This window comes from Tachypleus tridentatus, chromosome 13 (genome assembly GCF_004210375.1).
Source record: "Tachypleus tridentatus isolate NWPU-2018 chromosome 13, ASM421037v1, whole genome shotgun sequence".
Taxonomy (NCBI): Eukaryota; Metazoa; Arthropoda; class Merostomata; order Xiphosura; family Limulidae; genus Tachypleus; species Tachypleus tridentatus.
The window spans coordinates 159,194,686-159,221,842 of record NC_134837.1 but is presented as its reverse complement, the minus strand read 5'-3'; the positions used below and the strand labels follow the sequence as shown (position 1 = coordinate 159,221,842).

The 27,157-nt window shown below is 31.5% G+C and overlaps 1 protein-coding gene across 1 annotated transcript; it reads right to left on the bottom strand.

Moving 5' to 3' along the window:
- Positions 1-140: 140 nt before the first annotated feature.
- Positions 141-27,157, bottom strand: LOC143237188 (RING finger protein 150-like). The gene is made up of 6 exons (XM_076476168.1): positions 25,818-27,157; positions 16,334-16,587; positions 15,520-15,591; positions 12,310-12,392; positions 5,618-5,714; positions 141-2,962 (listed from the first exon to the last, which is right to left on the bottom strand). The coding sequence occupies exons 1-6, from the start codon at positions 26,317-26,319 to the stop codon at positions 2,579-2,581; spliced, it is 1,392 nt and encodes a 463-aa protein (XP_076332283.1). The 5' UTR covers positions 26,320-27,157; the 3' UTR covers positions 141-2,578.

Here is a 27,157-nt window from a genome sequence, read left to right as displayed (position 1 = left end):
AAAAATAATGTGTAATTTGTAGAAAGTTTACAAATTACATAAACCAATATACTCAAAAAAAGATCTTATCCTGATTGCATATTTAATGTTATAAAGTAAATAATTTCATTTGTGCTGTAATAAATACTATTTCTAGAAACTTTGTTAAAAATAACTTTCATATTTATTTAAATTTGTTACACAATAATATCACAATACAATAGTTTACACAATATTCTTTATAAGCTTGCTTTCAAAAGCAACAAAATTATATACCAAACAAGGTAAAAGATGATTTTTTTTATAAAAAGCCACAACCCCGGAAATCTTGCATTTCTTTCAAAAATTAGCTAAAAACATACGACACACATTAACAATGCTCTAGTCTATGGCAAGTAGTTCAAATATTTTTGGTTTATGAGAATCTGAAGCATTAATAGAAATTGCTTGTATTACTAGTGGGCACATCTTGTAAATGACCACATTCTGCTGTTATGTCATAGCTCTACCCTATTACTTATGTTTTTCCAATATCTATGAAATAGATGCAAATAATTTCATTATAATTCAAGTCAGAATTTATGAACTGAAATTTTTATAAAATCTTCATACATACATGTTATTACAAAAAAAAATCTTCAGCTACATTACGCAATATTTGATTTTTATTACTAAGAAATGTACAAAGAAATCATGCTTTGTCCTCCAAACAAATTCTGACAAAAATGAATCCTTTCAAGTAAAAAAAAATTGAAGTTGCAGACATTCTGAAAATGGTCAAACCTTCAGGTGTAAAACCTGGTCAATAAGATAACAACAGAATATCTCATGATAATTCTATACATTTTAATTTCTGCAGTTATCATACCTTACAAAGTGACTACTCAGTTTATCAAATGAATATTCCACATATTAAATAAACAAAATTAGTTCAATAGCAAATGCAGGTTTCAATGAAAGTACTTACAATTATGTCATTGTGTGTATATAATTGGAATGCTTTACACACAGTTATCAACTAATACTAGATCACAAAACAAAAAATGGAACTTCCTCCAAATGTTTAAGATTTTTTATCAAATTCAATACAATGACCTTGGCCATACTGAAAAGATGGATAATATATTTTCAAGTGCTTGAAAGTAATTAATTTGACTTAAACTTTTAATCATAGTAGTAGAGTGAATATTATCAATCTGAACAAGTTCAACTTTCCAAGTCAACCAAACCTTGATACCATATACTGTTAAAAGTCCTTTTACTTCAAGTTGAAGCAGTCAACATTTGAAGGAGCTTCTTTTCAACCAAATAAAACATGCATTTCATAAAAGACATGGACAAAGGTTTTTAATGTTAAATTTTAATTTATAATCTGATTTAGTTAAAATCTGCATATACATTTCCTACTAATATACTTCAAGTTAACACCTCTTGCATCTAATCACATAGTTTTTACACCGAGTTCACAAAATAAGTATTTCAAGTAATATTTAATATGTTCTACTTATATTAAATTTAGTAGCATAGTTTTCATGGAACTAAGGAAAAAACCAAGGGATTAATATGTTGTCCTAAAGAATTGTTGAGTATTAAAAAGAATTACATAATTAGTTTTCTTTCCTCGTTATGTAAATTAATCTAAAAATATTTACATCAACTTGTTATATTTAATTATCTTAGTCACAAATGAACATTTTCTATTCATAAAACTTTAAAACTATCAATCTGCTAACTAACCACATACTTTCCAACACAGATTTTGCATATCTCACTATGATAGCACAAGCTCCTTAGCACTTGCATATTCAAACATACTGTTTTTTTCCCAATTAACATCATTTAAGTATTTATTGCATAAACATTTCCGTTAATACTAGGTAAACTACATACAATTTTTTTTTTCAGAAAAGAGCAATGATATGTGTATCTGAGTAGTATAGGTTTTGTTTTTTTATAAATATGAATATCAATTTCCATGCACTAAACTAATATACATATTTTGTATCTTTAGCTATTTTCTGTGCAAAATCTAAATTTTTATTTTAAGATGAAATGTTACAATTAAAGTACTGATATGCACTACACATTACAATCCTATCCTCTTCAACTAACAGGAATTTAAGTTTTTCTATTTTAAAACAATGATTTCTAGTATACAATTTCATTAACAGTAATGCACCACAAAAATAATATGAAATGAAGAAAAGCAGACATACACATTAACAACTGAATGATAAATCTATGACTTGTCAGTCGATCCAAAACTTAGATAAGTAAACCAACAACAAATGTCTTATAATAAGCATGAAAACAGTGAACTACAGCACATGTAATTGCATAGTTTGAGTGAATATTTTTTTGGTTCTTTACGTTTCATCCATGTTACGAGAAAGACTGACAAGACAAGAGTATCTAAACCAATCATGACATCATCCACACATTTATCATTATGTTAATGTTTTCTCCATTCTCATTATCTATCACAATTTTTTAACACTTTACTGACAACCTTTCATATTGGCACCAGTCTTAAAACAAGCCAATAATGTTGCCTCTTTTCACACACTACCATTATCAAATGGCAATAAAAACAAAATTATTAATTAAATTCTGGATTTTCTCTCACTTCTTTGTCCTGTGTCACCACTAAAGGATCTTGACTACTATTACTACTATCACTCTGCTCCCAAGATCCAGCCTTAAGCTCAGGACATAAAAATAGCTCTTCCTCACTCTTGAAACCCCAAATGCTGGGGCTTGGAAGATCTGGGGATGAAGTGCTACAGCTTTGTCCTAAAGGTTGTATAGAACTTTGTATAGGAATAAACAAAGAGCAGTCTGCTATATTTGAGCTTGCTGAGTGACTAGCAGACCTAACTTCTCTTCGTTCTGGAACATGAATAATTTCTAAATCTTCTCCATGATGCATGTTGGGGAACTCCATGTCATCATTGTTAACCACACATTCTTGACTATCTGTGATCTTTTGGAACAATATCATTAAGTGACTTTTTATTTGCTCTAATAAATATTAGTATGTTGGCAAACACTTTTACATTTCAAATCAACAACGTACAAGATATTTTTAAAATTCTTAAAAAATGAACATACTAATATGTTATCACTATTGGCTGGAGATAAAAACAATATTTTCAACAGAAGAATAAAATTTAGATTTAGCAATTATCAGCACAAACATAGATTCATGCATTTAAGTATATTTGAACAGTTTCTAAATAACTCTCTTAGCTAACATCCCCATAATCTGTAAATTACTGTTTTAGGACATTTTGTAAACATGCATCACAAAAGAAACATGGGTTGAAAGTTATATTTTGGTTCTACAAAATAGTTTTAATAAAACAAATGTAGTTAAAAGTTTCAAATCAGCCCTCAATGCAAGTTCCAAAATCGTGTTTTCTTTACTGAGCACACTTTTGAAGCAGTAAACTTTTTCTTTTAATGTTTTTGCATAAATGCATTCACAGAGTATGTAGTTTGGAGACTTGCAGCATGTAATAATTATGGTTTCCCACAAGCTACACATTATTAGTACTTTTATTTTCACAAGTGCTACAATATTATTTCTAATGTTCCATCATACTCTAGGGTTTTCCAAGAACATTAAAATAGTGTTAAATGTAAAGGTTTCCAAGAAATAAAGCAGTTTTAATGGTTTTTCAAGGGCTACAGTAGTATTAACACAGAATCTCTTCTTCACAAAAAAGTAATCTTTCTGGATGGCAGTGTAAAAAACAAAATACTTGGATAACTGTTACTTGGAGATGTTGTACACACCATTGGAAAATAGAGATCTGCTTCATTCAAATACTTTATCCTTATAGTAGTTACTTATTTCAGAAGTTAAGAGACATGATTTTAAAGTAGCTACATCACCTTACCAGTAACAATCACACAAATTATTTCTTTTAGCCAAGGCATAGCAGTTCACAGAATGACTGAGTTTTTCTTCATTTTTTTAAAATACAAAATTTTCACTTGTAGCTCATCTCGACCCACTGCAGATCAAAATTAGTTTTGAACTCAGTAGGTCAAATCTTTTTTACTATGTTTCTGATGATGCAAAAAACGTTGTGTACATTAATTGAATCCAATTGTGTTTAAAATAATTTCAGTTTGGGGGTAGGTTTGTTTTTTTCATTGTTAACACACAAAAAACAATATACTTAAAAACCAAGTGTTAGTCAGTAACACTTAATTTCTCCTAATTTTGTGAATTACACAAGTTCAATTCCATGTTTTTTCCTGCAGTATTTCCTCTTTAGATTGCCCATTGAACACAGGCATAAATAGATCCTAATTTAAGACACTTTTTCTGCTATATAAAAGCCCATCAAGAAGGGGATGGCTCACAGAACCATATTATGCACATTGTTATGTGTGTGTGACATATCCATACTATGAGGTCAAACTAGGTAGGTTCTGAATAGAAAAATCTGAAAAGACTCCCAAGATTGAAGACAGGGATGTGCATTCACATCCTATCAATGCCTGTAAAAAAATAAATAAAAATTAGTGCAAATCTGTGGTTAGGAATCATTACGACAAAGCCTTTGTTCAAGCAGAAAGAAGATACGAATCATTTGGAAGGAAGAAAACAACTTTTCCCCAGAAGAAAAACAGATGTGTACACAATCATATAGCCACTGTACATTTTAATTTCTTATCCAGAGGCACCAATATGCAGCATGTTCAGAAGCAACATATAGTGTGTTCCTTGAAAAAGAAATTTTATATTTCTATCGTATATTGCCAGTTTTATACAGAATAGTTTTGATTTTGTGTATAGTTTCCTGTCACTTTTTTAAATAGACTTCTAAACAAATGTAACCAGTAAAAAGGAAAATAAAAGGTCTCGTAGATTAATTTACTCTATCTTGCCTAAAATAATTTCAAGTTCCATGACTACTGGGAATTTCCTCTTGTTTGAATCAAATTGTGTCATCTTTCTTAATTGTCTGTTTGAGGTTGGAGATCTTGATCTTCTGATGTAGCAGAAGACTACAAATTACTATCAGTACAGTCTTTGTCAGCAACAAACCTATTTTTGAGTGCTGCCACAGAATATTTGAGCTTGAAAGATGGATCTGCTTAAACAAGTAAAAAATTCCACCATGAACACATCCACAACAGTTGCACAGCTTGGAAGTAAGAGATCTTGCACATTCAGGCAATCACGGAAACAACGGTGATTAATGGTGACATAATGAAGAACAAAATTCCAATCATGGTCAGCTGGACTTGAAATTATTTGCTGAAAACCTATTGAGATTTTGAATGAAAAACAAACAGGTTGATGGGCAACAAAGAAGGCTAATGTATTAAACATAATGGTTACACACTAAGAAATACCTTCATTAATTATGAGGTTTCTGCTGATGTGACCAGGCATAAACTGGTCAATTTTTGTCCATTTAACAAACTGTAAATGTCATTATTATGTTCCATTGTATGCTAAATCTCTGTAAATTTTACTAAAATTGTATAAATCCCAAACTTTGTGTCCAATCCCTTAAAGTTAGATACCTCTGATTGAGGGTAACATAAAATGCATTAATATTCATATTCTTTGAAATATACAATTTTATCAAAGGTTTTGCTAACTATTAAAACTTACCCCAAGCCCATAGTATTTCAAAATATCCATCTTGCACATTGGGCAAGATCTCTGATCAAGAAGCCAAGGATCCACACATGACTTGTGAAATGTATGCCTACAAAAAAAAAAAAAAAAAAAAAAAAAAATCTTATAAAAAAAAAAAAAAAAAATCAAACATCCCCAAAACATTTATAAACATGGTTTCAACATCTTGGGAAGAATGAAGTACCCAGACCATTCGATTTATGCTTGTAATGTTTCATTGAACTATGATCTGATACACTGCAAACCAATTAACCTATTTTAAAATAAAAACAAGACAATCTGTGTGCTGAGGATCATCATTTGGTTAAATGTCATCTTGCAAAGCTTCAACATGATTGGTTCATGCAGTTCTTGTGTTATTGATAATTTTCAAAACATGCACAACAAATGCAGTTTATCCATTTGTTTATGATAATAAATACAAATCACACTTTTTATTTTAAATAACAAATATTATTTCAGCATAAACATAATAGATATTATGCTTGAGACAATTACATTTTGACTTCTAACACACTAAAAAAATCTGTTTAATGTTGTAAAATAAAACATTCTACAACTAGTACGTTTCTCATGTATCAAATTTATTAAAGCAATATTATCTGATACGTATACATGCACAAAAGGTACTAACCACACACAACAGTGAACTCATGTTTCTGATAGCTATAAAACAATATGTTAAAGCATCCATTAATCCATAGCAGAACATTATTTTTGTATATGATTTAAAATTGTGTGTATAAAGTACAATTTTATTTAAAGTATTGACAACTTATTTATTGTAATCACATGCTTATCAAATGACCATGAAGAAAATTTCAAGGTTAAGCACATATGGTTTGTTTACAAGACTGCCAGATCACACTAACAAATAACTAAGTGGCAAATTCTAATTACACACAAAGACATTTTACACAGAAACCATACCTGTGATATTTATGTTTACAGTTGCATTATAATTCAATGTCATCACTATGTACAATTAACTGGCATAGACACAAATGTCATTGTAGGCAAGTGACAGATTTACTATCATATTTGTTTTAATACTGTTGTTCAAGTTACAGTTTTAATTCTATAAAGAGAGAGGCATCAAGTATTTACTATAACACATATCTGAATTAATATCAATGTTTAAGTTAAATTTCTATTTGGAACTGTACATAACTTACACTGTTAAATCCCTATTGTAAAACTCCCACCTATCCACTAAAACTGTAAAAAATTCTCCAATGTAATAATCAACAGTATGTGTGTACACAAACACTGATGTATTGTTACATAACTGCATAATTTAAATATTGAGAAACGTTTTTTGTTTAGAATTTCAGATATTCAAGAATTTTAGATTTCAAACATTACAAACCATTTAACTTCAGTAAATTCACATTGGACACTGGTATTATTACAAAAGTATTACATAACTTCAGTTGTGGATAACTCAACCTGTAACTGATGTGATCAGCAAAGAGCACAGAGCCAGCTAACTCCTGTTAAATTAACTGCATCTATATCAACTCAAAATTAATTCCTCATCATGAATTCTCATTAAGATAAAGGAAGTTCCATACCAGATAGAAAATTTGATTTTGTTTGTTTGTAAAACTTTTGCACATTGGCATTATTTGTATTAACTGTTATTTGTATTAAAAAGGAAAAAAAAACAAAAAACTGTATCAATCTTGTTTGCAAGTATCATGAATTAAAAACATTTATTTAACTTCTATATTTAAATTACAGTTTAATTCTATTTAAGGCCATTCAAAAAAAAAAAAAACACTACAAAATAAACTTGGGGGCTCAATTCTAAGATCTAAATTGAAGACAAAATTTGATCTATATTAAAACTCAAATCCTTAATGGAATCAGTGCCAAAATTTTAGAAGTAAAAAAATCAATGAGAAGAAATAACCTTTTTTTAGAAATGTAGTATTGAAATATTAGTTAAAGATTTCTTGGCTGAGGAAGTATTAAGGGAATATTCTAGTGTCCCCAATGACCAATCAGAATTTAGCAAAAAATAAGCTACACATTCAACTGAAACTCAAACCAATGAAGCTTGAAAAAGCTCATGCTGAAGCCAAAAGAGAAAGTAAACATCTTGAAACCAAAATGAAATTAAGCTGAAAGAAATGGAAATTAGACTAAAATCCAATTAAGCATGGAAAAAATTACAACTTTGAACTTAATGTTAAAGTACCACCATTCAATGAAAATAAAGTTGATAAATATTTCTAACATTTAGAGAGGAATGACCTACCAAAAAATGGTTATTATTATTACAAAGTGTTTTAATAATAAAGCACAAGAAACATTTGCTGCTGCTCTCTCTCTGTCTAGAAGATGGTACAAATTATGATTAGGTTAAAGTATCCATTCTCAAACCATACATGTTAGCACTAGAGGTTTATCACTAACAGTTAAGATTACTGCAAGCAAGATAATTAAAATTACATAGAATTTGCCTATAAAAATACATTTATTTTGATCAGTAATGAAATTCTATGTATGTTAGCAACAATTATGTCTCATTGGAGAATTTAAACATTGCATATGTGAGGATCTCAAACCTTACTTGAATGAAAAGAAACTTGAAACACCACAAGAAGCAGCTGCTCTTTGTAATGATTATACTTTAACATATAAAACCATTTCATGTAAAGAAATTCCTTCCATCACAACAAAATTCTGTATCTGTTCAATGCACTAAAGTTGGATAGGGAGAGAAGTTGTTGCTAAACCTAAAATGATTAGCCAGCCAATCACAGTTTCTTTTAAGGATGAAGTTGTTGAGGAAAATCCTGATGTGTTTTCCTCTTGCATTTTTTGGATCTGCCAGAGATCTTGTGAATGATTGTCCTACTGGCATTTCCTTAGTGAGTGACAATAATCAACATGAGGAGTATAGTCCACTTGAAATTCAGTTTGCTAAAAGTAAACTGATCACCAAGCAATAATCCATAAATCTCTTCACTATTTAAATGTGTACTCCTGAAAGTTGAACTGGAGAAAGTTCCAAATGATTGTTTTCAAAAATGGTGTGCTTATGAAAAAATGGAGGCAACCAAATGTACCAGCTTCAGAAGATTGGGCTGTAGTTTACCAAATCATTGTTCTCAAAGCATATCATTCTTAAATATTGATAGTTGCTCATTAATTCCCCATGGGAGGTCATTTAGGTGTGAATAATAAATGTGACAAAATTATGGGACATTTTATTTAGCCAAACATTATGCAAGAAGTTTCCCAGTTTTATCAGTTGGTTGGAAAACCTAACCAGAAGATTTCTGTTGCTCCTTTAACCTATCTCAGCTTTCAAATAACCTTTCAGTCATGCAATTGATAAATTGAACCTTTATCTAAACTCACAATCAAGGAACCAGCATTTGTTTACTATTATCACGTGCACATCCACATTTTCTGAAGTTACCCCTTTGAGAAACATTTCAACCCAAAATATTTTCAAGGTTCTAATTAATTAATTATTAATTAATAATAATTCTTTACTTTTGTTGGCTTGCTCAAAAAATTCAGTCTGACCAGACAAAGTCTTATGTAATGGTTGTTTCAACAAGTTGTTTATCAGCTCAATGCTAAAATGATTAAATCTTGTGTGTATCATCCAGAATCACAAGGTGCTCGAAAAGTTCCATTCTACCTCAAAAAATATGATGGAGGCTTAGTCTCAATAATACAAACAACTGGGATGAAAGTAGTTAGTTTATCATTATTTGCTGTTCATGAATCAGTTCAGGAATCATTAAAGTTTAGCCCTTGTGACTTAGTGTGTGGCCATTCAGTGCACGTTTCTTTGAAGCTGCTGAAGGAACAATTGTTGGAAGATGACCCAAAGGAAATGCACTTGTTTGATTATTTTTCCAAGTTTTGGTCTAGACTCTTATGAGCTTGTAAATTGGTTTAGGGAAATTTGAAGTCACCGCAAGTTAAAATGGAAGACGTTTAGGAGTGCAAGTTCCTTCCTGGTAATATAGTTTTGGTACTGTTATCCACTATAGAATATCCACTCAAAGCTTAGTATCATGAGGTTGTTCAAATATTTACTGGTACAGACTATGTTGTAAAAAACACTTGTATCACTTCAATATGTTGAAGCCTTATCATGTTCTAGATACATTTAAAAATATATTTTAACCACTGATTGTTCTTCTGATACTGACAACAGTCACTCTCACTCAGACACCCACAAATGTCAAAATACTGGAGTTGAAAGCAACATCAAACTAAGTAATTCTGAGATTCAAGCCAATCTTCATTTAAAATTTTATCATTTGCCTCCTGAAGGTTAAAACCAACTTGCTAGTTTATTGACTGAATACAAATGCATATTTCTATACCTTCCTAATACAACCAACATTGCTGTTCATGATGCATTTGCAAATGACATTTGTTAAGCCAAAATTAATTGCACTGTGAATTACCAAACTCCTACAACAAAGAAAGGTTCAATGAGAGTTTTGGGAATGACTTGTTATTACAGATGGTTTTGTAAAAATTTTGCTAACATCATTGTACCATTAACAAACCTATTGAAAAAAAGTCAAAAGCTGAAGTGGTCTGGAAACACATTTATCTGCTTTAGAAAAGGTCAAATCTTTGTTGTGCTTTTACCCATATTGATGGCACTTGACTTTGATAAGCCTATCCCATTAGCTGTTGATGCCAATGGGTTTTGTGTTGGTGCAACTCTATTACACTCAGACAAATTAACTGGCTCATTCTGCATCCTCCATAAGATAAAGGAAATCCCAGACCCAATAGAAGATTCAATTTTTATGCATATTTTGTACATAGATCATTATTTGTAAAAATCATTACTGTAAATTGTGCTATTGATTGTACATTAAAATATACTCATGTGAAAAAAAAAAAAGACTGACTGTAGCAATCTCACTGCAAGTATCATAAATTAGATACACATTGACATTTATTTAACATCTAAATATAAATTACCATCTTACTAAAATATGAAATTGTTATACGTAACATGCACACTCATATTAAAGTACAGTATAATACCACTCAAGAGCCTTGTTTTTCATTTTATTTTTATATAAAACTGCTTATCATAGTAAATGATAACTGCTGTTAAGTATAACTTTTTACTAAAAGTATTGACATTTTTTTCTAGTATGGTCATTGAACCTGGACACAATGGTAAACACTACTACATTATCCATACTTGACCAACTTAGCACCACAAAGTCTCCATAACAATTGATGTTACAATCACAAGAGCATATCAAGGACTGAAAACCAATTTCAGTACAATATCACATTATTCATACAATTCTCCTACTCAATTTTACCTTCAACCTTTATTCCTTCCTGTCCATATCTCCTTATTTGTTACTTGGCAAAAGTAATGTTCTATAGCATCTTAATCGGATATCTAACACATTAAATTATTAAGTAAATTAGATGTATGCAATTATTCACAGGCACAATTTCAACAATTTCTTTAAACATTAACATATAATAAATAGTGCTGCATTCTTAGAAATGATAACATATGCCATATTATAAGTTACTGTTAATGATGTTGTATGTATCTATTTCTTCATTCAATTTTTTCCAAAACCTATCTCCAGACTACTGATATTATACCTTGCTATCCACATTTTGCTTTATATGGGTTTATCCCTAATTGTCATTGGACTTATTTTATTTGTCTTTCAAATATTTCCTGTCACCAACCCCTGCCAAAGTAGTACTGTGCATCATGCCATTGTGTGCTATAAGCAATGCTTAATATTGCTTATTTTGTTTAATGACATATTTAAAAAAAAATTACTGATAAATTATTCCATATGATTATCATTTATTTTTGATAAACAACTGAATAAATATAAGTACACAAATGAACTAAAATTATAGCTCAGATGTAGGAGTTGTTCCATCTAAACTGCCAAGCTTTACGAAAACAATGGAACTGTTCATTTTCATTTGGAAATTTTTCCTACACAAATATGTCAATGACACAACATACTCAGGGTATTATGTGTTCCTTCTAACTACTAATATGGGGACTGTTTTGTTCATGCATTAGAATGTTTATTATCAAAGTAACAGTCAACAGGAACAGCCTATCTCTAAACAGTAATTTGTTAATGGCTTTTATGCCATAGTTAAATGATCCTCTGTGATCTAGTTTTAGGAAGATAATATGAACCTTGTCCAGAGCCATTACACACACAGACCAGGTGGAAATCTAGCTGTACTTATGTAATTAATATATTAAGGCTGTCTTTATACTGCACAAGAATTAACAGTAAAATGATGAAACAATGTTTATGAATAAAATAAAAATAATGATGTACTTAATACACTAGAATTAAACTTCTTTACAAACTTCTGGCATCAATAAAATAATTATTTTTTGCCATCTATAACATCACTAAATTTCATGAAATGTACAGAGTTTTATCATTTTAAGATGGTGTAAGATGAGCTTCCTTATGGTTTTCTGAGCAAGGAATGGAAAAATAAAATTCACTGACAATTTCCAGTTACCACGTCCCATGAGAACCATGTATACAAAATTTAGAAAATGCTTCATTTTTAATAATTGATCATGCACTCAAAATAGTAAGACAAAAACCCAAACTGTTACCCAAGACATATATACCATATGTTTAACTTACATGCAGGGAAGAGATCTCACAACTTCTCCTAATTTAAACATCTCAATACAAACAGCACAGCACTCAAGCTCTCCTTCAGCTTCCTAAAAGTATATTTAGAACTTATTAGCAGCATTCTCAGAGATTTTAAAATCAGTAAACAAGATATTCAGTACAATAATACTTATATTCAGGACATCAGAAATATTTTCCCTTAGTCTGTTGTATCAGGAAATGAAAAATTTCAATATTCTGAATCAACATTGTCTTACTTCAAAATACTGCTATGAAGAATGACAAAGAAAAGTTGCAAAATAATTAATCAGGCCTGTAAGGAAATTCTGTGTATAACATTAGGATAGCTGCATTAGATTACAATAACAGTCAAGTTACAAAACCTGAAGCATTAAAATTCACTGAACTACAGTAAGTGGTTTCTTCTAAAAATTCTTTGAGATAATATTTAACACATTTGCCACCACATAATACACAAAGTGTAAAAAATACAGAACTTTCAAGAGGTGTCAAGGGTCAGTCACAGTGTACCAAACTCATATTTCACAAGTGACCAACCAGTGGAACACATGGAAAAACACCTGTCTCATATAATTTAGTTTCAAACTCAACATTATACATGTTTTCACAAAGAATTTATCAAACCAGTTACTGTATCTTCACATTACTCAATTCATCGACACCTTTGAAACTTGTTTATTCTGTAATAATATATTAAGTTTGGTTGCCATAGGTTTTTCTTTGCAAAATGGTACCTATAGTAGGTTGCAATTACTTGCTATAGGAGCAGTGTCCATACAGGACCGTTCTGCCCAGCCATTGTTCCTTAGATTGGAGTCATCTGCCTGGCCAGATTGAGTGTTGCGCCATTAATGACACTATGTCAGTTGCCTCGCACTCATCCACCACCTGCCTTCCATGACTTCATCATAACCCTGACAGGGAGCTAAATGGGTACTCGGTCTTGCCCAAGGACCTCCCATAGGCTAGCGGAGGGAAGGAGCGCCTTACTGTTCCTTTGTCAGAGTATGCTCTGACCCACTACCCAAATATTAAGTACTCATTGAACTTTTATTAGCCCTAAAAGAAGTGGGAATCCAGGAAGTGACAAAACTACTGAACACTATTTATGACACGGGTGAAATACTGGAAGACTTTAAAAAATCAGTCTTTATTGCATTGCCGAAGAAGCCCGGAACAACTGACTGTGAACAGCACAGGATAATTAGTCTAATGAGTCATCTTACCAAGGTTCTTTTAAGAGTGCTCATGTCTAGAATGAGGAATAAGATAAGACCAGAGATTTCTGATACTAAGTTTGGATTTATAGCCGATAAAGGCACTAGAAATGCAATTTTTGCTCTAAACATGCTCATGGAAAGACCACTGGAAGTACAAAAGGATTTATATCTATGTTTTATCGATTATTCTAAAGCCTTTGACAAAGTGAGACATGGTGACTTATTCAACATGTTGTCAGACCTGAACATCGATGCTAAAGATCTAAGAATCCTTAGAAACCTTTACTGGCAGCAAATGGCAGCTATCAAATTGAAAATGAATTGAGTGAATATAGATCAATTGAAAGAGGGGTGTGGCAGGGATGTGTATTTTCACAAGATCTTTTTAACTTATACAGCGAAATAATCCTACGAAACATCAATGAACATCAGGGAGTCAAAGTAGGCAGATGCAATATCAACAACTTGCGCTACGCTGATGACAGTCCTCATTGCGGACTCTGAACGAAATCTACAGACTCTCCTCACAACAACAGTAGATGAGAGTGAAGAAAAAGGCTTGCAGTTAAATGCAAAGAAAACAGAGTGCATGGTTATCTCAAAACAATCAATTACACCCACATGTAGCATAACCGGCAAGGACGTGAGAATAAAACAAGTCAAAAGCTTCAAATATCTTGGATATACTACAACATCAAATGCAAAGAGTGACACAGAAATAAAGAAAAGAATTGCAATGTCCAAGAATACTTTCAATAAAATGAAGACCATATTCACAAACAGGAACATAACAAATGTCACTAAAATTAACACTTCGAAATCATATGTATGGTCTGTTCTCTTATACGGCTGTGAGAGCTGGACGCTGAACAAAGATACAGAGAATAGATTAGAAGCTGCTGAAATGTGGTTCCTTAGAAGGATGCTAAAAATATCATGGACTGAAAGAAAAACAAATGTGGAAGTCATGGAACTGGAAGGATACAAAAGGTCCCTCATGAAAACTATAGAAAGAGACAAATGGAATTTCTAGGACACATCTGTAGGAAGAATGGGATAGAGAAACAGATGCTATGTGGAAAAATAGAAGGGAGAAAAAGCAGAGGGTGTCAAAGAACTAAATATATCGACAGCCTCAATAACTATGTCACAAAGAACTCAATGAGCAACATCGAGTTGATAAGGAGGATTGACAACAGAGAAGTCTGGCATGCCATGGTCGTCGATGTCTGCTGCAGATTTGACACGTGAAGAAGAATATATTAAGAAACTGTTCCCTAATCTGTTTTCTAAATTTCAAAATGTTAAATCAAATTAACTTTAGCTGGATGCAGAAGGGAAATTAAAAATGTTTTCTAATTTTAATAACTTTGCTAGAAATGGTATAAAATATTAGGTATTATGAATACTTACATTATACAAACAGCTTAAAAGCTGCTTTTTCCAACCAAAAAAATAAGGTTCAAAAGAAGGTGATCACCTGTCTATAATTACAGTAAGTATCTACAATCTACTAGCTTTGTACTGTTAGAAAGTAGTAAAAAATATGTTCAATTATGAACACAAAAGAAGCTTCAATCTTTATTCACTCAAAGTTTCTAGTTCAGTTTATTCATCACTTTCATGTAAAATTATGCAATTTTGTTGTTCTAAGCAACACTTAAAGAAATGAATAAATTTTAAATAAAATTAGAGCATTCAAAATCTTCTCAAAAATGTTAGAGCATTATATAAAGACCTTACATATCACATAATGATTTTCACCTATGTACAGCATAAACCTACAGTTCTTGCCATCAATATATCATTATGAATATTAATCAACTGTACTACACAGTAAAATATATTTTTCAATTGAAAAAATAAATTGCAATACATGGCCTAGATTATGTTACTATTATTTCACAAGTTTCATGTAATATTTTTTAAAGACTTGAAAAGAATAATGCACAGTATCTCACTATTTAAAACTTACTGCATCACTTAATTTCAAGGTCTTCACAGGGATTTTGTCTAGAGCCTTCTTGGCTGCTGTATAGAGCTGTCTCTGTAAAACAGTAACAGATATACCATTTTTATTTTGTGAGTTAAAATTGGAAGAATATATAAACATTTTGTGCAAACTATACTGTTTGCAAACCTGCATATGTATAAAAAAAATAAGGTACAAAAATGTACTTCATTCATACAAGGTAGTATCTTTAAATATGTAAACTACATCCATTATATACACAAAATGTATACACTAGAAAAACATTACATTTTCTCTGAGGTATTTCATAACTAAATTAAGAACTTTAATAACGAGTTAATTAAAAATAAAACAACCAACATTTTTCAATACATTTAGAAGACTGATTATGTTCTTTCAGAGAATTCCTTTTCAGAAATATGAAAAAATTCCAACCTATATTAACATACTAGAATGGTAAGTATGCATTTTTGATTCTACTAATCAAGAACACAGTAAATATATTAGAATCTGCAAATCAAAATTTCACATTATACATGTACACATTTTATTCATTATATAGATCCACAAGTATGGACAATTACTATTCCTTTGCGCAATTGATTTCAAATCAATAACACATAATAACAACTCTTGGTGAATAGTTAAGTTAGACGCCTCCCCTCATGAATTATAATTAATTTACTGTTGTTACAACTTAGAGTAAGTTCATATTTTGTAAAAAGTAACTATTCAAATTATTAACACTAAAAATATTTGCAAGTACAACATTATGATATTTATAACTTGATTAAAGTATGAAGCAAACAGAACTTACAGCTAAGATATCTTTAGCATGAATGTAACGGAATCGCTGGACATAATAAAAAACAAGCCAAGCCAAAGATATGATCATCAAGATGATAAAGGAGATTGAAACAAAGAGTACCGAGGTACGGTTGATATTAGCATATCTGAAGGTGCTAGGTTTTCCCACACTGATATGTATGTCAACCCGAGTACCATTGTCAACTAAAGCTGCAATTTTCTTGCCTTCTTCTTCACTTATAAATACTGCAACCAGGTCAAACACTGTAAATATAGGTAAATCACATGTCAAGCTAAATAAAAGCAGTAACTAATAATGAACCACATACATAATTATTTCTTTCCTATATACATTGGTTTAATTTATAACGTAAAACACGATAATTAATGTATACCTTCTATTATCAAAATTTATATTCAGTATTCGCGCATTCAAGTTTGGCCTTTCAAACTAACTTAAGCCAAACTGGAGTGACACAAATCATTGCTTTTTATTTATAAACATTAGGCTGTTTCATGGTGAGGACAAATATATATTTTCCGTCTCACCAAAAACTGCAACACAGATCATACTAAAATCTAGTCAATGTCGCCTGCACCTGCAAAAAATATAATAGGCCTACTTCAAATTTCTCTACAATATCAAGATTTAACTAATTACTGACCCTTTTTTTTTTATTAAACTATCATTTCGGGACTTTTCTAATTTCACAAAACAAAGTTTAACGCTTAATTTTCGTACAGATTTATTTGTATTTCTTAATTTACTGTTGGGGCAGAAAGTACAGAAAAATATATTTAAAACAAAGGACCCCATTTCTATGTTTTTTTGAATTTCCCTGTAGTGGCGCTGTCGATGTCTCCTATTCAAATCACCAAACGTCTAACCGATACTATACTTTGAAAAAAATTAAACCAGTCTGGCAGTAAATTAAAATACAGCTTCTGATTTTTTTTTTTTTTTCAATTTAGGAATGTGATTGTGGTACTTCATACAGCAGTGATGCATGTATTCTATGATCTTGTACACTTGTTTCAAGGTCGATCTAACCTAGACATTTTTACGCGTACATGCCTGAAAATGCACGTCTAAACAAAATAAAATCCTAACGTATGTTGTAAATCTTACGGAGCAATCGATTATTTACATTAGTTTGTTTTTACTTGTATAAGCTACAACCAAATTAAAACTACAAAAAACAACAACAAAGGTGTAACCTTTTTTGTATCGTATATGGTAAAATTTTTTTCATAATACCTTGTCATAGAAAAATAATTTTTGGTTACTTATTAGAAAAGAAGTTGATGTACCATAACTGCCCACTCCCATTTCAATAATGCAAAAGAAATAGGCCACTAACCTGCTTGAACAAAAATGTATAAAAAAAAGAATTTGCTTTGAAAGATGGCATCACTGTTAAACAGTGCAGAAAGATTATAGTCAATGGAGTTGTAATAATTTCAAATGAAAAATTCAGGGTTCTAAGAAAATCGAGACACCACAGCAGAAAAAACATTTCATTGTTCTGACGCTTTATATTCAAACACAGAGATGCGTCACAGAAAAACCGAATACAACATCTGTTTTCGTTTTAGGTTCTTCGCAATCTTTTATCCAGAATCTCATGCAATAACAGCTGTATATCAAACATGTAACCACTACAACAATACACACTAGTCTTTACATTACAACTGGTACGTGTCTCACATATTTTGCAAATGATGTGGAAAGTACCAAACTGTTACTGTCATTTGCTGACATAGAGAATTACTGGTTTTGCTTTAGTATGGTAAAAAAAACAATATTTTAGTCTATTATTCTTTTCGTGTAACAATTACAAAAACATAACATGAGCAAAATTTTGTAATCAGATCCTAGCCGCCAAATATACATACTTAGTTTTTTAATATATATTATAATATTAATTAATAATATTTTTTATTATACAGGTTAGTGATAATTACAGAAACGTACGAGTAACGAGTTACAATTTTAATCACATCCTAGCAACTAAATGTAATTCATACATACTTGGTTTCGTTATATTAGAAATTATTGGTATACATATTTGTATTACAGAGACATACAAAACATGCGTTTTTAAATAGGTTCTAGCCATCGAATTCAGTTTATAGTATTATTTGAGTGGATGAGAATGGTGACCGCTGGAGGAAATGTCAGTCTTTTCCACTACTAACAGCTGTTATCTATCATGCAGCTGGGTAGACTGGAGCAAAGTGGACATTGTCTTGCCCAAGGACACAACAACATGACTCAAGTCAACCTCTAACTCGTACCCAGCAGAGAACGATTAGGGCAGAAATAATTAGAGACGTATAATTAACAAGACCTGCGTTTTGAGTCTTATTCAATCCATCGAATTTAATTGCACGTGCTTAGCCCTTTAAAATATGATGTAAGACGTTATTATCGATTTTACAAATACCCATACACACACGAGCGCTCGCATGGAATCCTGGCATAACCCGCATCGTTTAGTAGTAAGACACTTTAAAAATCCATTAACTTTAAAGTACCCAGAGCTCACATTAAAAGTGCTTGTAAAGTGTGGAAGAGGTTGGTGTAAAGCTGAGCAAAATTTTTTCATAGATACAGGACAACTCACGCACATCTCTTAGAAACATTATTATGAGTGACTTACACTAATCATTCAAAAACTGAAATTCACAAACGACAAGCAGTTGGCGGAAAATAGAACAAATAATCTCTACGAGGTTCTTATGACAAGATGACTGTGATGACAACTACAAATCTCAGTAGACAAAACACACGCAATCAGTAATTCAGCCAAGCCAATATGGCTTCACTGCGCGGCAAAAGAAGTGGCTAGTGTATATATATATATATATATATAAATGTAGCATTACGGACCTCTTCTCTCTTCACGGGTAAGTCATGATATTTTGTATGTCCCTAAAGTGATTCTCGGTAAGTGCGTGTTTGAAGGAAACTTAGCAGTCACTAAAATAAAACGATATTTTGGTAGTGGTGAAGAGATACGAGCGAAAATACACAACAGCTGCACATATCTATACGTGTTTAACACAAATGGTTGAAACGACCAGATGGTTAAAATTGCGTATTCTTTGAGTTGTCAGTAACTATTGCGTTACTGCTATCTGACAATCTCACCCTGGTGTTATTAATTTTAACACAAATAGGGAATCTTATATTTTCATTTTATTCCCTTTTTACTTCGTGTTGCCATAGTTATTTCTAATACCGTATATACAGATACACTCGCATACGAGAAACGTCCAACTCGCATGTCTATCTATACACGATATAATTTTACGAACATATATGCATACTCGCAAACAAAGGACATCTTCAATATATGTACTATATTTTCTTATTTCTGTGAGTGTGTTTTTGGAATTTCGCGCAAAGCTACACGAGGGCTATCTGCGCTAGCCGTCCCTAATCTAGCAGTGTAAGACTAGAGGGAAGGCAGATAGTCATCACCACCCATCGCCACCTCTTGGGCTATGCTTTTACCAATGAATAGTGGGATCGGCCGTCAAATTATAACACACTCACGGCTGAAATGGCGAGCATGTTTGGTTTGACGCGGATTCGAATCCGCGATCCTCGGATTACGAGTCGAGTGCTTTAACCACCTGTCCATGCCGTGCTCCAGTTCTTTTGTTAGAATAAAGTATAATAGGGAACATGGTTATACACGGTTATATAAATTTAATTTTCTTGAATAACCGTTTTCTCGCATATTTAGTAAAATCACGTTCTGCATAAGACCTCTTGTATAACATTCTGGGCTGTGAAAGATAAACCGAAACGGTTACTATAAAAATCAGAAAATCTTGTTACGAACATCTACATAAACCATGTGTACTGCACATACCAGTGAGTATTACGAATTAAATCTACAAATTTATAATTTTCTCAGTAATCCTTATCTCATTTAGCATTATTATAACCCTTCAAAGACTAGAGCTCCAAGCAATAATCTTTTGAAGACCATGAAATACTTTAGGCAATTATTTACTGCAACTCATAAAACTAAGTTCCTTCTTACTCTTGATCGATCTTTGTCAATTTCATGTCTAGATGTTAATTTTTGGTATCGTAATTAATAACACAACTAAATACGTCACGATGTCATACAATACTATTAAAAACTTCAGGTATACGTAATATTGTTCAAGATGTTTAAGAATAACGTAAAGTGTAAACACATTCACTTCATTTACATTTTCTTGTTTGTTTTTTTACATAAAATGCTTAAAAATAGGTTCAGCCAGTTTTCATTTTTATCATACTTTAACGTTTCCTAAAAATATCTTATTCCTATCAATACAACTTGATCAGCTATTCCTTATGAATAATACACAATTTACACTGTTTCTGATATTTTTCTACTCGACAGCTACATTCATTTTATCATCTAAGAGGGAGGGGACGCTGAAACCACCTTCTGTACCCCTTTGATATGTTAAAGCAATGTTTCAGTGAACGAGGCAAAAAAGAAAAAGAAAAAAGCGCCGAATATAAAATCACAAAATAGTTTCTAACCTGGTAGAACATTTTCAGACTGATGCAAAAGTTACATACCACCATGATTTTCTGAAGCCCATTCCTTACAACCAGAGGCGTAGATTCTGATGGGGGATATACATCCCCCTTCCTTTTAGGCGGGGGGTATGGTGCATACAATCATTCCCCCCTACAGTTTGGTCTGCTGAATTGTTTTATTGCATCACAGGCCTACAAATTGTGCGTTTGTTCTTGTGATTCTCGTGTTCTTACTAATCGAATTACATAATTAGGCCTAAATGTAGGCTTTTCCAGTAGCCGAAATGTACATCTTAAATATAGGCGTACTTCTAAGCTTTTCGATCTAAGTTATAGTTCGTAACTTCGTAAGTATCAGTCAGTAGGCCTACGTATACATCCAAGTATCGTGGCAACAAGATTACTCTGTGATTGCGTGTTTACAGCTTTCAGGTTCAAGTAATCAGAGATTACCAATTTGCAAATTGAACAGTCCACATAAGTGGTTGCAAAAATCATCCCCCCATCGGGTGTAAAAAACCTACGCCCCTGCTTACAACTATTCGAAGTTTGCAGCGTTGATAAAAACATGATATAATACTATAATACGATCATTGATACCTATTGAAAGAATAAATTGTAATTTTCGTAAATATAGTCATGAGTAGATATAAAATGTGCAGTTAACCCAATTCCTCGGATCAGAGCGCATATAAAATATAGTTGTCTAGTGAGCTGTTCACAACCACATTTCGTCATTCCATGTGTTATTTTAATAAGGTAAATTGCATTTGTTTTCAAGCAAAGGATACTGAATGCAATGCACTGCTGGCAGACATGATTGGGCTTCGACGTAATGGATGATTGTTGTTTGGAATTTCGCACAAAGCTACTAGAAAGCTATCTGTGCTAGCCATCCCTAATTTAGCAGTGTAAGACTAGAGGGAAGGCAGCTAGTCATCACCACCCACCGCCAACTCTTGGGCTACTCTTTTACCAACGAAAAGTGGGATTGACCGTCACATTATAACGCCCCCCACGGCTGGGAGGGCGAGCATGTTTGGCGCGAACCCGCGACCCTCAGATTACGAAGCGCACGCCTTAACGCGCTAGGCCATGCCAGGCCCCGTAATGGATGAGTCCAGCACAACAGAGCACTGAGGTTCATTAGCTAACCATACGGATTTTTTTACGTTAGACGACACCCTTCCTTGTTATTTAATTGAGCGCAAGTAAAAACCGTTACCAAAGCGCTTTTTCACAGTTGTTATTTCTCTAAGAAGGATCAAAGAAAAGATAATCAATTTATTTGGCATGGTACAATGAAACCATGCATGTCTATAATACCAACATAGTAGAAAAAAGAAAAAAGAAATTAATACCAAATACAAAATGAACAAATATTATATATATTCAAACACGTTCCTCTCTATGCTTTTTTTTTTTTTTTTGGTCTACGCTCCTATCTTCAAAGTACTTATTTCAGTAAGTCAACAGAGGAAATGTTTTCTTGCAACATTTCTCCACAAAAAGACACTAATTTTAAGTTTTTCTCAAATTGACCGTTATAAAGACTGATGGATCGATGTTCGGCAATTTTTGAAAAGTGCTAAAAATGAATTTTTTTTCCTGTAATGAACTTTTGCAAAGAAGCTTTTATTCTCTATTTTTCTACATTTAATCATTTACGAGATACATATAGAAGACATATTTATAATAAAACATATGGGCTGGCATCGCCAGGTGGGTTAAGGCATTCTACTCGTAATCTGAGGGTCGCAGGTTCGAATCTCCGTCGCACTAACATGCTCGCCCTTTAACCCATGGGGACGTTATAATGTTGCAGACAGTCTCACTATTCGTTGGTAAAAGAGTAGCCCAAGAGTTGGCAGTGGGTCATGATGATTAGCTATCTTCCCTCTAGTCTTATACTGCTAAATTAGGAATTGCTAGCACAGATAGCCCTCAAGTAGCTTTGTACAAAATTAAAAAAAACAAACATAAAACATTTTCCTGAAGGAACTGATTAATCAAAATTAGTATATAGCCTGCTATATTTCATGCCTTTAAAACTTTGCCACAAATGATTTGTAGTTTGATAAATGTGTTTGTGTTGATGTTTACTTCTGTATAAAAACAAGTCAGTTATTTAAGAATTAAACATCTGTTCTTAAATACGATTAGAATCTATTACCTTTAGTCAGTAATTAAAATTTATTTACTTTCTAGTTTCTTAATATTCTATACTTATAAAAATTCAACAAATTTAATATAAATTATTCATTTTATTGAACAGCAATTTTGTCTATGACCATAAATTAAATATTATTGCTATTTACTGGCAATTATTTTAAAAATCGTTGTTTTATACCTTGTGTTTAAATGTGTACGTCCTTATTAAAAAAAACACATCTGTTCTGTTTTAATCATTTGAACTACTAATACCTTAGTGTTCTACAATCTTGAATTTTAACTTTTTTTTTTTAACATAAACTTTGGATCACAGTTGACTTCAAAATACATCTGGAAGCATGAAACTGTTTTAAGTCCAACTCTTGGATAACTTTTTCAAACATGGCTATAGCAATTTGAGAAACTTATTTAAATTACACATTATACATATAATTTTGAATGTGTTTTTGAATTCTGGCATAGACTGAGTTTGTATTGATTGGCTGCATTCTATTTCTGTCTGACAATGAAATTCAACATTTCAGATCAATCGGCCACCATTTCCATGTGAGTGTGTAGAATAAAAGTACTCATGAATATGTACTCTGAACTAATAGCTTAAAAATACAAAACATTGTACTGGCTTGCAGTGTATGGAAGACAACACTTGGACTATAAAATCCTTACCTACTTCAGAAATATAATTTAGACATGGAAATATTTAATAACTAATCATATGATCAAATTCTCAAATTTTTTTGTAATATTATTTCTTCTTTTAAGACTATCACAATCTGTCAAGTAGAAAATAAACGTTTTTCTACATAAAATCAATTAGTTTAAAACTTAAATGGTTGTTGTTTATAAACACATTTTCTTATCTTTTTATATCATTAGAGATTATCAGGTACTTCTTTTTATTTGACATTTTGTTCCATCATTGATGTTTTTACAAAAACTATATTTGTTGTTGTTTTAGCAATTTTTTTTCATATCAGCTAACTGAGTGAACATTTTTCTTTGTAAAATTTATAACAGTGACAATGTTATTAAGAACAGAAAATATTTAAACTTCACAAATTAATTAAGCAATTGTTTTGGATGAAATTCTATGGTATTTCAGTTAATAGTTTGATACAGCTCTGAAATGCAAAAGATGTTTTATAAGAAAATTGATTTAAACTCTTTAATACTGTTTTGGTTTTTTTATGCAATGAAAATCCACAATAAATGTATTCTCTGTACAGTGCTAAGTATTCTACTAATAACTATATACTTTATCATGTAATATATTTTGATGTGAAGTTTAACTCAACCTGTGAAAACAAGGTGTTAAGTGTAAAAAAACTTTGACACATAGCAGTCAAAAAAAACAATTGTGTATATACATACTACAAAGGATGAAATTTAATTTTAAAAAAATCAAATAACCGACAAAGATGTGAAAAAAAGGTGGGCCCTATTAAGTATCTCAAACACTATTTGTCATAGATTTAACAAGGGTTAGCACAGGATTCACTGAACTACAAGAAATACAAGAAATTCTTACTAACTGACAAAATCTAAGGTGATGTAGAATGCACTCTTTGTGCTTTGTATACATTCATTTGTTTACTATGATTTTTATTTTTAAGTTCCTAGCAGTTGAAAGGAAGACAATAGCATCTACCACACTACTATAAATTCCAACTACTTGAACTAATTGAGAATGTTGAGGATAGCAAAAAGGGTAGGTGATTTAACCCTATCATAAATTTCCAGAACATGTAAACAAAAACAGTTCAATACACTTACGATTCACACCATACGTTATTTATTCATTCCTACAATAATAGAAAATTACTATATCACAACCTTTAACCTTACCTTTACAAATATTCAAATACCAAAAAACCTTAACTTTAAAGATAACAATACCTGAAGATAAAAGAGAAGGTATTCATATTATACTATACCAATTTGTGAAAAGTCAGATACGAGAAACCACAAGTGTTGACCATCAAATTGATTAGAAATCAATAAGAATTTTATTTTAAAAAAAAATGGATAACTACATAAAAAGAACCATTGAAAGTTGCTTAATAAAAAGCCTGCCTAATTTCAACACCTCCAAAAAACACTTCAAACTAAACTGCTTAGAGTTCTTGTGTCCTAAACTGGAATTTGAAGTTTGGGATTCACTTACATGTTGTTTATCAGCCTTCCAACTAGAAGACAATGAGATTGAAAAGTATGGATGAATAAATTTAACGTAGTTTTTCTATTGTAACTAGATCTGATAGCTTGTTACATTTACCATAGTGCTCACTAACCATGCTACTACATTATTAATATTATGCTAATTGATGGAAGCTATTGGAATCTCAATGATATAACAGTTATTAGATCTATACAGTACATGTCATATTCTTGCATATCCACCCAAAATAAATACTGCCAGTTCAAATGATCCTTTGCCTCCAACTAAGTTAGCAGTTATTGACATTACAGATGCCACTTTTATTGCAAATCACTTACAAAAATATAAATAGAAATAAGAAAAGTGATAACAGAATAGACTTGGCAGATACAAAAATACAAACATGAAAGATAAGCTGAAATTTACAAATATGAGTACAGTATTACTATTAGGGAAACCCTTCAACGAGCACATCTGAGAACTACTGTAAAAAAAGTCAGAATCTCACATTCTACAGATTACACTCATAATCAGTAATAAAATTATGATTTCCAACTTTATTATTACACCATTAAAATAAATTTGGTTTCAAACTCTATATGAACTCACCTTCATGATGCAACCTAAGTCCAAACGAGTGGAACTCATTACTGTAAATTATAACAGCTGAAGCATTACTTTCCACAGCATGTTCTAACTTAATTTTATCTCTACAATATCCATGTTCTATCAGGGCAATCCATGGTTCATGAGGAATAATTTCACTGTCAAAAGGATTACAACCATTATTATTGGTATGGTTATTACTTGAAACATGTACTACCACTCCATTTGCTGACTCTATTTTGCCACTGGTAAATTTTCCAATTTCACTCTTTTCTGAGTGTATCTTTCCAGTCACAGGATGAGTGTAAGTAATATTAATCAAGGCAAGTGTATACTCTTGAGCTCCATAGCCATAAGTGAATTCACAATTAACAAATGACCCAAAACAGTCCATGAATACCACCAGTAAAAAAAAATAAAACCACCAGCACCAACAAAATAATTTACTCACTTTATAGTTTGAGTAGCATGACATATTAGAGAATAACAATGTATAAATGTACATTATGAAGAAGAAATTAGAAGTAAGAATATAGTAAGAAATATTAAAAAGTAATCTAGGCCCAATGGTAAAATATGAAATTAGAAAACAGATTAATCTTATAAATTGATGAAGTAAAATGACCCTCACATTCAACTTTCACCTTTGCATACTTTAGATTTAAAATGAATCATAAAACTCAAAAGCTAATTGTGCTTAGACCTTATATTATAATATTCGTAAATACTAACCAAAGGTAGCTCTAAAAGACCTTAAGCACTTATGAAAAGCTACTATTGGTATTAAATAAATGTTAACTACTAATACACTAATCGCAATGTTATTTAGTGACGATTTATTGGAAATTACTACTACTAGTAGTACTACCACTACTTACGAGTACTACTCGATTTAAATAAACGACAGTCGTATTTGTAAGTTGTACTGGATAGAGATGCGCAGATTCTGCATAAACTGCACCAACGTTAATAAAGAGTACAACTTACACTCTTACAATTCTCAGTAAATGTAACAATAAGTAGTATCGTAGTATACTACAGCATTAGTATTCAATAATATGTACAGTACTGTATGACTGTGCAACTGAATAAATATTACTTCTGTACTACTCAGTTTGACTCTGTTTACTTTGCGCACTTCAAAATAAGAAATAGTAAAGCAAGATACGACCAAACACAAAAGAAAACCAGTTATTAACGCATTACTATTATTTCTCACTTGTATTAATTTAACTCAATAGCAAAGTGAATTTTCCACAAACTTTGATCTCAATTAACACGCTTCTATAAATTCTTGTCTTCCCAATAAACTACAAGTGTGACAGATAAGTCTTTATTGCATA

Coding starts and splice junctions, on each gene's coding strand:
- LOC143237188 (XM_076476168.1), bottom strand. CDS start 26,319: ATGTACATTTATACATTGTTATTCTCTAATATGTCATGCTACTCAAAC. Junction 15,592..16,333: donor ATGCTAAAGATATCTTAGCT/GTAAGTTCTGTT, acceptor ACTGTTTTACAG/AGACAGCTCTATACAGCAGC. Junction 5,715..12,309: donor GTGAGATCTCTTCCCTGCAT/GTAAGTTAAACA, acceptor TTTTTTTTGTAG/GCATACATTTCACAAGTCAT.